At 41.1% G+C, this 12,596-nt stretch overlaps 1 protein-coding gene across 3 annotated transcripts in view; it reads left to right on the top strand.

Moving 5' to 3' along the window:
• The window catches only part of nup155 (nucleoporin 155), a 35,092-nt gene that overhangs the window by 18,350 nt on the left and 4,146 nt on the right, over window positions 1-12,596 (top strand). For 2 of the 3 annotated variants that reach the window (XM_051685125.1, XM_051685126.1), the window contains exons 21-31: window positions 254-387; window positions 600-791; window positions 3,956-4,094; window positions 4,192-4,327; window positions 8,081-8,234; window positions 8,328-8,432; window positions 8,521-8,675; window positions 11,317-11,446; window positions 11,556-11,669; window positions 12,156-12,276; window positions 12,351-12,461. In XM_051685125.1, the coding sequence (XP_051541085.1) occupies window positions 254-387; window positions 600-791; window positions 3,956-4,094; window positions 4,192-4,327; window positions 8,081-8,234; window positions 8,328-8,432; window positions 8,521-8,675; window positions 11,317-11,446; window positions 11,556-11,669; window positions 12,156-12,276; window positions 12,351-12,461 (1,491 nt within the window). The remainder of the gene's footprint in view (window positions 1-253; window positions 388-599; window positions 792-3,955; window positions 4,095-4,191; window positions 4,328-8,080; window positions 8,235-8,327; window positions 8,433-8,520; window positions 8,676-11,316; window positions 11,447-11,555; window positions 11,670-12,155; window positions 12,277-12,350; window positions 12,462-12,596) is intronic. The other variant, XR_007895874.1, reaches the window with a different exon arrangement.

Genomic DNA, 12,596 nt, shown 5'->3' on the forward strand with positions numbered 1-12,596 from the left:
ACAATGTTAAATAAAAAAAATAAAACAAATTCCACTACATCACTGTTTTTATGCCACATTGTGCTGAGCAGTCTTACTATCAAGCTGAGGCACAAATCATACACAATATCCTAAAATGTCTTCCCTCTCTCAGGTTGGTCATTGCTCAGTAGCTAATAGTTTCTTGAAAGTGCAGCTCAACTTTTGTGTAATTGAGTAGCTTATAGCTTGACAAACTACAACTGATGTTCACCGTCTCATGTTCGTCCCTCAGCGGAGGCTCAGGCGTACGAGAAATCATCTCTTCAGGGAATACAGCAGATGATCCATCGATCCTGTCAGACACTGGCACTCTGGAAACTTCTGTGTGATCATCAATTTAGTCTCATTATCTCCGAGATGCCCAAGGTGAACTTTCACACTACCGTCAAAAGCAACGTTACAAAGCAAAACACATATTCCTATTTTTGTTGACCTTAGAAAAGTTTGCATATTTCAATGCAATTGAAATGCTAAATGAGCCACAACAAAACTGATTGCTTTCAGTATGAATTGGCCTAATACTCACGCAAATGGACCGCCATGCAGTTTTTCCTCCACTGTCTAATTTTCATTTTCAGGAGTTTCAGGACCAGATAAAGGCCGTGAGTTTTAAGGATGTTGTGGTGTCTGGACGTGAGCTGACAGGCGCTCTTATCACCGCACTCATTAACGTTTACATCAAAGACAGCGCTTCTGTAGATACGGTCAGCGGGCACCTGAGAGACATCTGCCCTCTACTGTACAGCAGTGACGACAGCATCTGCTCAAAGGTACCGCTGGATTCTCTCTATTCTGTATTGGATAATATTAGTTTTTTATTATTATTCATCTAAATTGGCCAATATTAGAAGCAGATAGATATATATATATATATATTATCAAATATGATTTTCCCCACTTCAAACAGTGTAAACTTTATCTGCGGCTGATTACAAAAGTACAAATTGGTTATAAATGCTATTAAAATCTTACCTACTCTTGGTTATAATACTGCATTTTAAAGATATTGTATTGGACTGTAGTATTTCTGGTTGAGGCAGAGGGATATATCGGTTTTACCGATTAATCGGTTCCGATAGTTGCTTTTTGGAACTCAGTTTTTGGCCAAAATCTATGTTGATAGTTTTTTTAACTTCTTCCAGTTCCTTCAGAGGATTCTGCAGTGTGTGTGTGTGTGTGTGTGTGTGTGTGTGTGTGTGTGTGTGTGTGTGTGTGTGTGTGTGTGTGTGTGTGTATATATATATATATATATATATATTACACAGTTGCAATCAAAATTATTCAACCCCCCTGACCAGCAATACGTTCTGGTGATGTGAATTAAAACACATCAACTAAAACCTCAGTAAACAGTCAAAGTAAGTTTTTAATACACATTTGAGTGATTTTGAGAACAAAGAGTTCAGTTTACCCAAATTTTTATTATTTATTATTTTGTTATTTTTTTCTCCCAATTTGGAATGCCCAATTCCCACTGTGCTTTTAAGTCCTCGTGGTCGCATAGTGATTTGCCTCAGTCCGGGTGGCGGAGGACGAATCCCAGTTGCCTCCGTGTCTGAGACAGTCAACCCGTGCATCTTATCACATGGCTTGTTGAGCGCGTTGCCACGGAGACATAGCGCGTGTGGAGGCTTCACGCCATCCACCACAGCAACCATGCTCAATTCACCATGCGCCCCACCGAGAACGAACCACATTATAGTGACCACGAGGAGGTTACCCCATGTGACTCTACCCTCCCTAGCAACCGGGCCTATTTGGTTGCTTAGGAGACCTGGCTGGAGTCACTCAGCACGCCCTGGGATTCGAATTAGTGAGCTAGCGAACTCCAGGGGTGGTAGCCAGCATATTTTACCACTGAGCTACCCAGGCCCCCTAGTTTACCTACATTTTAAAATAAAAAAATAACTAATTCTCTCCACAAATGTCATGTCAAAAATATTCAACCCCTAAAGTCAATCATTTGTGGAGCATCCTTTATCCTTAATAACAGCAAATAAACGTTTCCGGTAAGTGTTCTCAGGCTTCGGACACCTCTCTATCAGAATCTTTACACATTTCTCATGAGCAAAAGCTTCCAGCTCATTGACATTCTTTGGTTTCTGTGCTGCCACTGCTTCACTGAAATCCCAACAAAGGTTTGCAATGGGATTTTAATGATGGACTGAAAGAGGGCATTCAAGGACATTCCACGACCTATCCCTGAACCACATTTTGGACAACTTGGATGTATCCTTGGTGTTACGGTCTTGCTGGAAAGTCCAGTGATCACCAAGCTTCAATTTACACACTGAAGGCATCACATTTTTGCCACAATGGCCCGATACCAGAAAGAATCCATGGCGTCAGTCACATGGTCAGGATAGTTGCAAAACACTCCCATAACAGGACTGACCCATCTCCATGCTTGACTGTGGGGATGGTGTCGTTCTTGTCATCACCTTACTCCAGATGTACTGCTGACCCATGGGTCTAAAACTCATACGTCTATAAAACCTTCTTCCAGGACTCCACAGGTCTTTCCAAATTCCTTCTTAAATATTCAAATCAACATTTCCCTTGGTGAAGTTTTGCTTTCTTCCACACCCCAAGAAAGTTGCTGTTGTACCATATTTAAAAAATGTATGAATGGTGCTGCCAACTTTGTCTAATAGAAATTGAAGTGCCTTGGAAATGTACTTTTAGCCATTGTCTTTTCTTGTGTAATGAAATAATCTCCTCTATTAGCTTTTGTGACAGCTTAGTTTTAACAGCATTTTTTGCATAGAAATACATTTTTGCTTATGACACTAAACTTAAATAAGTGCCATTGTAGAGTGATGGCTTAATTTTGTTTTAAAACAATTACTCGTGTAGCCTTGCATATTTTAACAAACAGCTACATGCAATAGGGGTTGAGTAATTATGACATGGCTGTATAAAAAGCCAATAATTTTGATTGCAACTGTATATTAGGGCTGTCAAATTAAAATTCAAATATTCATCAAATGTAAGAAAAAATGTACATTCGAATGATAAAACTGTGCATTTGAATTTTGGATGACGATGACTTCATATCGATCGCATTCTTGCATTAAAAAGGCCAGACATAACGCAACAAATACAGTTTAACAGAAAGCAGGTGTCTCAATATGCTTTTTAAAGTTCTTTTTAATTAGACACATCATCTAAAACAGCGCTCTTGCACGAGATGCTGAATAAACAAAAACAAAGGGAAACAAGTCGTTCATCTAGCGCGTTTACAAAGAAAAACAAATGGACGGTTGCAAAAGCGTTCGGTGTGAACAGCCCCTTACAGTTGGTGGAGGTCTTTGGCTGTAACACCATGTGAACCGTCTGTTGAAGCGGTTTCCCCCTCGTTTTACTTTTGACTCAACATTTGAGAATATGGACTGACTAAAACGTATTTATTTTATGCACATTAGTTGAAAATGAAATGCTCTTTTTAAACAGCCAGGAATGTTCTTTGCAATAATATAACAGTGCTGTATGGTTTACTTACTTATTGCGCCCTCTTGTGGACTAAGGAAACAACGTGAGTTTAAGAATCAGCTGACTTTTGAGTAAAGACGCTGGCTACCACCCCTGGAGTTCGCGAGTTCAAATCCCAGGGCGTGCTGAGTGACTCCAGACAGGTCTCCTAAGCAACAAAATTGGCCCGGTTGCTAGGGAGGGTAGAGTCACATGGGGTAACCTCCTCGTGGTCGCTATAATGTGGTTCTCGCTCTCGGTGGGGTGTGTGGTGAGTTGTGCGTGGATGCCGCGGAGAATAGCGTGAAGCCTCCACACGCGCTACATCTCCGCGGCAACGCGCTCAACAAGCCACGTGATAAGATGCGCAGATTGACGGTATAGCTATATAAAACAGTATAGCTGGTGATTGCCGATAATATGCAAATAGTTATGGTAAAATTCTGCATTCTCTCTCCTGTAGGCCAATGAACTTCTCCAGAGCTCCAGACAGATCCAGAATAAACTTGAGAAGGAGAGAACGCTAAAGGAATCCCTCCGTCTATACCAGCAGATCAGTCACCATACAGATCTGCCTCTGGTGTGCTCTCAGTACAGACAGGGTGAGAGTCCGACCACTTTACATCACCTGGATGAATTGAACTATTCAGCTGCTTTTGAGTTTTTATAACTGATCAGATATCTTGTGTCCCTGTTCAGTGCGTTTCTATGAGGGTGTGGTTGAGCTGTGTCTCACAGCTGCAGATAAAAAAGACCCTCAGAAACTGGGACCGCACTTCTACAAGAATGGAGAGCCAGAGGAGGACGTCACGGGCCAGCAGGCGTTCCAGGAAAGGTAGAGCAGAAACATGCAGATGTGCTATAATATTAATAGTGCATTTGTTTCAAGAAAGATTGTAGCAGTTGGAGTTGTGGCCTAACCGTTAGCACACATGCTCCAGATTCATTGAGCCTCTTGTGGGAGTTCCAGGTTCAAATCCTGCAAATAGAGTTTTCCAATCCCATCCTCTCCCATTATTGATTGTAATAGCTCTGCTTTTAAAAACACAACCAAGTTAGTCCGTCTCCAGGGTTCCTACTGTCATAGAAAACCTGGGAATATCATGGAATTTTAAAATTGCGATTTTCATGCCTGGAAATGGCAGAACATTTTATAAAACTTCATGGAAAATCATGGAAATTCCTATAGTAAATATATTTTTTCTTCACTATACTTAATACTTTTATACTGTATTTCTTCAGCAAGAAATGGCTCTTTTTAAGTGCGATCTCTATAAAGTTGTTAAAAATCCATGTGCAGTAATCATGAAAAACTGGAAAAGTTGTGGAAACTCAATTTGCAGGAACCCTGCGTCTCTGGTTTGACTTCATTTTAATTTGAGCTTTTTCCAAATGTGATCTTTCATGTTTAACTTTTGTGCACTTTTTGTTTTAGACTCGCACTTATTGTTCACGGATAAAAAACTGGACAGAAAACAATAAACGTGTAATTTGTTTATTTTTAAGAATGTAATGATAGTGTAATAACGCTAACTTGAATAAAGTAAATCCATTAAAGTTGTGCATTTTTGGGGGGATTTATTAAGATCATTTCTCCCTTTACATTTCTCAATTACACCATTAATTTGCATATACAAATAAGCAAATTTATGTTCAATTCACTACAGTATGAAGCCCATATTTGTAATGCATTAAGTCATTATAATGCATTCATAATGTCTCATAATTAGGGTTGCAAAATTCCGGGAATTTTCAAAGTTGGAAACTTTCCATGGGAATTAACGGGAATATATGGGAATTAATGGGAATAAACTGGAAATTTGTAAAATTGCAAGTTAGCCTATAACAGGGAACTTAAATGTAGTTGAAAGAAAAAACATCTTGCAGCATAATCTTGGTTAAAACAACCAGATTTAATTCAGATTCAGTTGAATTTCTACCCTGTGCATTCCTCAATCACATGCACACAGCACACTATTTAGTCCAGCAGGACTGTTGAAGTCACACTTCTGCATTTGAGCCCAAAGACTACAACCAGTCAAGTGAGTTTTGATGATGTTACTAGGGTAAATGTATTTGATCTATGGTATTAAAGTTTAACTAGCAAATACTAAATCAAAATGTGTTTATACAGTAGCTAGCTAGCCAGTAAATCAGATATGCTAAATGTAAGCTAGCTAACACCATTTCATTGACAATTTAAGAGGCTAGCTATCATGGTGCTAGCTAGCTCAACTGTGATGCTGTTTCTTCTGCCTTCTGCTAGCCAGTTTTCTGTTATCATACAAGAACGTAGGTTATATTTTGATTTAGCATGCTGATTGAGGAGTGTTCATCTATTCATCTAGCCTGTTTCTATTCATTTGTCCAGCATCAATTGTCATATTTTTACCATTCCAGAATATTCCAGTTGTTTAGCTAGCTATTTATATATCTGTGCATGGCATTGCATTAGTGTTTTTTACAAGCTTCTTTCTAATCTTATTCTACAGAACAATGCCACATGCGTCATCTGATGTGTGGATACATTTCACCTCAGCCAATGTAGAAGGAAAGGCTGTGTACATCTGCAAATACTGTGCAAAGACCTATGTTAAGAATGCCACAAAGATGCAGCAGCATATAGCCCAAGTGCCCAAAGTTTTTTTCCAACATTTCCAAAATTCCCCAGCTTAACTTCCCATGGAAAGTTTCCGGAGATTTTCCGCCCTTTTGCAACCCTATTCATAATACATTTTGTAATATGTTAAAACTTCTCATAAATAATTGTAACTGCAGATGTAACACTCAATATATTCATAGTTATACCTAAAAGAGCATAATGCATTATATCACAATAATCATCCAATTTTGTCCTCAAAAGTTGTAATGTAATATACAGTATACTGTATTATAAAGGTGCTGTCTACAAAAGCAGCATAGTGTAAATGTATTATAATTGTGGTTACAATTATTTATGAGAAGTTACAACATATTATATGAGACTTTACGATAAATTATAAATATGGGCTTCATAGAACGTGTTAGCAAACCTACACTTCTATAAGTTGAAACATGAAGAAAATATGAGAATGGATCATATATTGGGGAAGATTTCTGCTATCTGGTGCAAAAAAACAACAATTACATGACTTGAAAATTATGTCAGGACAAAAATAACCAGAAATGGCTGCAGAGATCCACTTAGTCATTCCTGGTTGTAACTGGATGAATGTGTGTGTGTGTGAGAGAGAGAGTGTGTTTGAGTGTGTGAGTGAGTGTGTGAGTGAGTGAGTGTGTGAGTGAGTGTGTGTGTGTGTGAGAGAGAGTGAGTGAGTGAGTCTGAGTGTGTGTGTGTGAGTCTGAGTGTGTGAGTCTGAGTGTGTGTGTGTGAGAGTGTGTGTGTGTGAGAGTGTGTGTGTGTGAGAGTGTGTGTGAGAGTGTGTCTGAGTCTGAGTCTGAGTCTGAGTGTGTGTGTGTGTGTGTGAGTGAGTGTGTGTGTGTGAGTGTGTGAGTGAGTGTGTGAGTGAGTGTGTGAGTGTGTGTGTGTGTGAGTGTGTGTGTGTGAGTGAGTGTGTGTGTGTGTGTACAGGTTTAACCTCCGCTGTGGGGACCAAATGTCCCCACAAGGATAGTAAAACCTGAGATCGCCTACATTGAGGGGACCAGCCAGCAGTCCTCACAAGTGAAATAACATATTAAATGATGTTTTATTGAAAATGTAAAAATGCAGAAAGTTTTTTGTGAGGGTTAGGTTTAGGGTTAGGGTTAGGGGATAGAATCTATAGTTCATACAGTATAAAAATCATTATGTCTATGGAGAGTCCTCATAATGATAGCTGCACCAACGTGTGTGTGTGTGTGTGTGTGTGAGAATGCTTGTGTGTGTGTGTGTGTGTGTGAGAGAGTGTGAGCGAGTGCGTGTATGTGTTCTGCATTATGGATGTGTTATAGTCTCACCCATTCATTTCTGTCTGTGACATACACTTTCTTTCATACAGACATACACTTTATGGGGGTTAAGGGATAAGCCCTTGAGAGAAAATTTAGGTAATGTCTTAATGAACCATTTTATATTGTCCTTAAAATGCAAATCTACCAAAAACAAACAATGTATATCAGAATAGTGCAGATGATGCTAACTCTTACTCTGATTAATTTCCACAAAATTTAAACAAAAATCTTTGTATTATCAATAGGCTCGAAACATGTTGATTAATAAAGCTAAATCGTTTCTAGTCTAAAGGCGCTCTGGAACCATGACAGTCCTGTCACAAACCTGGCTTAGCTGAACCGTCTGACTCATATCAGACACATAAAGATTGTTTCACTTTGCTTCATTTTTGTTGAAGTGCCCCATCTCATCATTTCTACACTTTAGTTTAGCTGTGGTGCGGTGTACACAACACCCTTGTTTTGTCGTGCTGCTAAACTAAAGTATAGAAACGATGAGATGGGGCACCTGATGTTATGATGTCTGAATTAAATGTTTCTAAAAAATAAAATCCATATCCAGTGATTCTGAACAAGTGGAACCGTCATTGAAAGTCATTGCTCAAAGTGTGAGAGTCATGACGTCATTTGTTATTATTTGTGTGTTTGTGTCCAGACTGTGCTGTTATAAATGCATCACAGACACCATGCAGGAGCTGGTGAACCAGAGCAAAGCGGCCCCTCAGTCCCCCAGTGTCCCCAAACAACCCGGGCCCCCTGTCATGACCTCTGACCCCAACATGTTGAGTAACGAAGACGCTGCAGCCCATGTGAGTCACACATCTGCTCTGTTTCTTCATGCCATTCAAAGCTTGATGTGTATATAACAATTCGACTATTTCCTCTGATGTCTTTCTCCACAGTTTGAGCAGCTGCTGGGTCTCGTTCAGAGATCTCAAGATGAACTCTTCCACATCGCGCTGTATAACTGGCTCATTCAGGCCGATCTCACTGACAAACTGCTGGAGGTACGTAGGATCTGATGCAGAAGAACTTTTGAAGTGTAGCTCAGATCTCTTAGCCCTGAGTTTAAAGACTCTTCCTTCTCTGTTCCAGGTGAATTCTCCAAATCTGGAGGATCACTTGATGCACATGATCAAACAGGATCAGAGTAAAGTGCGAAACATGGATCTTCTGTGGCGATACTACGAGAAGAACAGAAGCTTCAGCAAAGCGGCGCACGTACTGGCGCGACTCGCAGATATGCACAGGTATCTGCCCTCTCATTGACATCACTGACTAAAGAGACGTCCAGATCAGAGGTTGCGCTGCAAAGTCATGCTCTAATTTTACCCGTCACTAAAATACTGTAACACTTGTTATTTTTAATGTGACATTGACATCGCAAAAACTTCTGTAGCAAGAGCTCTTTTATGCACCATTCACACTGCCCCAACAAACGCCAAAGGTGCCTGTTTTATTTACAATGTTGAGAAACAAAACTCATGACTCAAAAGTCACGTTCAGACTGATCCAACAAACTTGCGTCTTTGTGTGTCATTGTTTGCCTTTGAAAAAGATGACTGACATCCGAGGTTGCGGATGAAGACACCCATGCACTATTTAAAATGTTTAGCGTGTATGCAGTGTGACATATTTTATGATAACAGGATGTTTTACACATGAGAAATATGGGAAAGTTTATATTTGTAATTATTGTAGATCTGCATTGAGTTCTATGTGATTTGAGGGTGTTTGAGAAATAAAGAATCTGTGTTTTGCAAATTGCGATTGAGAAGAGCGCTTCAACACAAATCGATCTCTGTCTGTGTCTTAAATATAGCCTATCTGGGGGCCTGGGTAGCTCAGCGAGTAAAGACGGTGACTACCAGACCTGGAGTCGCTAGTTTGAATCCAGGGGTGCTGAGTGACTCCAGCCAGGTCTTCTAAGCAACCAGATTGGCCTGGTTGCTAGGGAGGGTAGAGTCACATGGGGTAACCTCCTCGTGGTCACTATAATGTGATTCTTGCTCTTGGCGGGGCGTGTGGTGAGTTGTGCATGGATGCCGCGGAGAATAGCGTGAAGCCTCCACACGCGCTACGTCTCCGCGGTAACGCGCTCAACAAGTCACGTGATAAGATGCACGGATTGACGGTCTCAGACGCGGAGGCAACTGAGATTCGTCCTCCGCCACCCGGATTGAGGCGAGTCACTACGCCACCACGAGGACTTGGAGCGCATTGGGAATTGGGCATTCCAAATTGGGGAGAAAAGGGGAGAACAAAAAAACAAGTTTGTACATATTCCCACACGAGTGTCATTCACACAAACTGCTGAACCCAACACTAGCATATCATTTTTTTTCTCTTTTATTTAGAAAGAAACGGAGCGCTTTAACAAGTTCGCTACAAAAATGTGATTAATCTTAATTTACCGCGTTTCTCCTGCTCTGCCGAAGCGGTTGCGCCAGTGCACATTTATGTTCTATTGTCATGGCAACGGTTCACGATGATGTCAGAGTTTGTTGGAAAATCATACCATACTGCTCAAACATTCCAAGACCCCTAAAACGCTGTTTGAACATGTTCGATCAGTGGAAAAACGCCAATCAGTATGTAATTTCAACTTTATTAAGAAACAGTTCTTGTTTAAAGAAATATTCCGGGTTCAAAGCAGTTTAAGCTCAATCGACAGCATTTGTGGCATAATGTTGATTCCAAAAATGTATTTAGTCTCTTCTCTAATAAAAGCACCAATCTGTTCCTGAGAGGCACTTACAATGGAAGTGAATGGAGCCAATCTGTAAACATGAAAATACTCACTGTTTCAAAAGTATAGATACAATGTGTGTTAACGCGATTTTAGTTTGATAAAATTGCTTACTAACCTTTTCTGTGTGAAGTGAAATTCAGTTTTACAACTTCATTGTCATGACGATATGTCAACAAACCCTAAAACCCTAAAATGTCTAGAAATGACCATTTTTCTTTATCAGAAGAATTAATGTAAGTGCTTTTATAAAATTATAAGCTTCACATTTCTGTCTTTTAAACCCTCCAAAAAGTGTCTCAATGTAACCTCCATTTTTGCTTTTTTTTAAAGAAAAGGAGGGACGAGTCAAAATTATTTTTGTGGAAATCAACATTGTCACACATGCTGTCGATTGAGCTTAACTTGTATTGAACCTGGAATATTCCTTAAATTTTGCTGGATAAGTACGCTACCCGCGATTTTTTTTTCGCCCCAATTTGGAATGCCCAATTCCCAATGCGTTCTAAGTCCTCGTGGTGGCGTAGTGACTTGCCTCAATCCAGGTGGCGGAGGACAAATCTCAGTTGCCTCCGCGTCTGAGACCGTCAATCCGCACATCTTATCACGTGGCTTGTTGAGTGCGTTACCGCGGAGACGTAGCGCGTGTGGAGGCTTTACGCTATTCTCCACGGCATCCGCACACAACTCACCACGCGCTCCACTGAGAGCGAGAACCACATTATAGCGACCACGAGGAGGTTACCCCATGTGACTCTACCCTCCCTAGCAACCGGGCCAATTTGGTTGCTTAGGAGACCTGGCTGGAGTCACTCAGCACACCCTGGATTCGAACTTGTGCCTCCAGGGGTGGTAGTCAGCATCAATACTCACTGAGCTGCCCAGGCTACCAAGTTTGTTATGTAGTGATTCACCTCGGAGCTGATTGGTTCATGGCTTATAACTCTTCGTATGAAGGATTTTATAAAATCCCTATGGAATAAATTAACGGAGAAAATACTTACAAAACCCAGATGGCTAAAAAAGTGTCCGGGCACTGTTGCGCCTAAAAATTGCTTTTAGGATATCTGCTTGTAGTATACATTTTTTTTTATCCTGAAATTCTGTAAATGAATTGCCTATGTTGATTTGTCTGTGTGCAGTACTGAGATTTCTCTGAAGCAGCGTTTGGAGTACATCTCCAGAGCTATTCTCTCTGCCAAGAGTTCATCCTGTATGTCTTCACTGGGAGCCGATGGAGAGTTTCTACATGAACTGGAGGAGAAAATGGAGGTACTTAGACACAACCACCCACTCTTGTCTCATTTACTAGCTGTCATTTAGGTCACTGAAACTCTTAAGGCCCAGTTTCCACTAGTATGATTGCGATTGTGTCCTGTAGGTGGTCCGCATTCAGGTGCAGATCCAGGAGACTTTGCGCAGACAGTATTCCCAGCATCCCTCAGTGCAGGGCGCCATTACACAACTGGACTCTGAGCTCATGGACATCACTAAGGTACATTTTCATTAACAGCTTTCAACGTGGCTCATCCAGTTAGAATTGGGCATGCCCAATTCCCACTACTTAGTAGGTCCTTGTGGTGGCATTACTTAGCTCAATCCGGGTGGTGGAGGAAAAGTCTCGTTTGCCTCCACTTCTGAGACCGTCAATCCGTGCATCTTATCACGTGACTCGTTGTGCATGATACTGTGGAGACTCACAGCATGTGGAGGCTCATGCTACTCTCCGTGATCCACGCACAACTTACCACACGACCCACTGAGAGCAAGAACCACTAATCGCGACCATGAGGAGGTTACCCCATGTGACTACCCTCCCTAGCAACCGGGCCAATTTGGTTGCTTAAGAGACCTGGCTGGAGTCATTCAGCACACCCTGGATTCGATCTCACGACTCCAGCGTCAATACTCGCTGAGCTACCCAGGTCCCCCCTGAACCATCTGTTTATTAAAATGCAATATATTGTTTTCCCCTGTTTAGCTGTACGGCGAGTTTGCTGATCCTTTCCGGTTGTCTGAGTGTAAACTGGCGATTATTCATTGTGCAGGACATTCAGACCCCATTCTGGTGCACTCGCTGTGGCAGGAGATCATTGAGAAAGGTGAAATCTCTGCTGTGAAGCCTTTCTCTTCATACGCTGTGTTTCTCTGTGTCTGATTGGCTCTTGTGTTACAGAGTTGGGTGACAGTGTTGCGATGAGTCCAACCGATCGCATGAGAGCTCTGAGTCTAAAGCTCGTGTCACTGGGGAAGGTATATGCCGGAACACCACGATACTTTCCATTAGGTATGCTCAATTTCATTCGCTGATGTCAAACGTTTTTTACTCTTTGCTGTGTAATTGTTTCCCTGGTGTCTTTGTGGCCTGCCTTGACATGTCTGAGTGTAATCTAGTTCGATCAAGCAATTTTTAAAAAACTTT

Source organism: Myxocyprinus asiaticus, chromosome 43 (assembly GCF_019703515.2).
Source record: "Myxocyprinus asiaticus isolate MX2 ecotype Aquarium Trade chromosome 43, UBuf_Myxa_2, whole genome shotgun sequence".
In the NCBI taxonomy this organism is placed as follows: domain Eukaryota; kingdom Metazoa; phylum Chordata; class Actinopteri; order Cypriniformes; family Catostomidae; genus Myxocyprinus; species Myxocyprinus asiaticus.